The 1,384-nt window shown below is 48.1% G+C and overlaps 1 protein-coding gene across 1 annotated transcript in view; it reads left to right on the plus strand.

Moving 5' to 3' along the window:
- The window catches only part of LOC107082630 (importin-13-like), a 49,102-nt gene that overhangs the window by 1,994 nt on the left and 45,724 nt on the right, over positions 1-1,384 (plus strand). Inside the window, exons 3-4 of the mRNA XM_015371410.1 lie at positions 244-884; positions 954-1,094. Of these exons, the coding sequence (XP_015226896.1) occupies positions 244-884; positions 954-1,094 (782 nt within the window). The remainder of the gene's footprint in view (positions 1-243; positions 885-953; positions 1,095-1,384) is intronic.

Consider the following 1,384-nt stretch of genomic DNA (forward strand, 5'->3'; position numbering starts at 1 on the left):
CTATTCCTTTAAAAGTCAGAGGTAAACCTAGAAATTATGTTGCTAGAGACTGAGACTGAAAATGAAAGATGTTCTGCTTTGTTATCTGAGCTTTGAATGGAAATCAGTGACACATCTATTTTGACAAACTTCAGTATTTTGTTTGGGACAAGAAGTCAAGACCTGAAAACCTTGAAATGTTCATTAGAAATGAATCTTGTGCTGAGTCCTAATTAGTTTTCCTCCAAATTTGTGTCTTCATAGATCCCGGAGGTTCAGTTTTTTGGTGCCAGCACCCTTCACATTAAGATCTGCCGTCACTGGGGGGACCTCCCTGAAGAACAGCATGAGGACCTCAGGATACAGCTTCTTTCTCATATCTTACACTTCTCCTCTGGCCCTAAAATGGTGCTGACTCGTTTGTGTGTGGCGCTTGCCTCAATGGCTCTGAACTTAATCCCTCAAGCCTGGTCCAAGCCAGTGGCAGACTTGGTGCGGGCATTCCAACCTCAGAAACCAAATTCGGAAGAAAGCCCTGGTGCAAAACCATCTCCGGACCCCCATGCACATTGTCTTGCTCTCCTGGAGCTCCTCACTGTACTTCCAGAGGAGTTCCAAAGTGGCCGCCTGGCCCAAGCTCGTCGTGCCCAGCTGAGGGAAGCTTTAGCCGGGGAGTGGGCTGTGGTGTGCGGCATGCTCCGACAGCTCCTACAAAGCCAGGACTCGTCTGTTCAGGTGAAGGAGAAAGTTCTCCGCTGCTTTTCTAGCTGGGTGGGTCTGGATGTGCCACTAGGGGAAAGTCAGGAACTGGTCCAGGACTGTTTCACAGTGCTGTCTGACCCAGGGCTGTTCGACACTGCCGTGGAGACTATAGTTACTGCCGTCTCACAGCCGGATTGCCAGAGGTGAGAATGGAGGAGGATCGTAGGCAGCCTTCAGGTATCAGCAGCGTGACCCAATACTCTTGTGTGCAGGTTCATTGATGCTCTGCTGAGCCTGATGCCTCTGGTTCTGGGCCTTTATGACCAGCTGAAGACAGCAGCTCAACACGGGGACATGGAAACCACCCATGGTATCTGTCGCATTGCTGTTGCTTTGGGGGAAACACACTCCAGGTATCACCACATACACACCCATGGGAAATTCTGCTGTCAAAACAAGAACTTTGTATTGGCTTCCATTCATTGTCCATTGATTTCTATGTCAGAAACCTCCAACGCTAGCCCAAGAACAGCATTTTGTGACTGTTGATCCCCACAACAAAAGGCAGGAATGTTAGGAAAATTATCCCTGCATTGCAAAAATGCTTATGCTACGTTTAAACCGCAAGGCCTAGAAGCAGCAAAAAAGCTTCTTGTTGCTTCATTTTTTATCCTTGTTCACATCAAGGTCAGACACACATCAA

This window comes from Cyprinodon variegatus, unplaced genomic scaffold, assembly GCF_000732505.1.
Source record: "Cyprinodon variegatus isolate N-32 unplaced genomic scaffold, C_variegatus-1.0 Scaffold57, whole genome shotgun sequence".
Taxonomy (NCBI): Eukaryota; Metazoa; Chordata; class Actinopteri; order Cyprinodontiformes; family Cyprinodontidae; genus Cyprinodon; species Cyprinodon variegatus.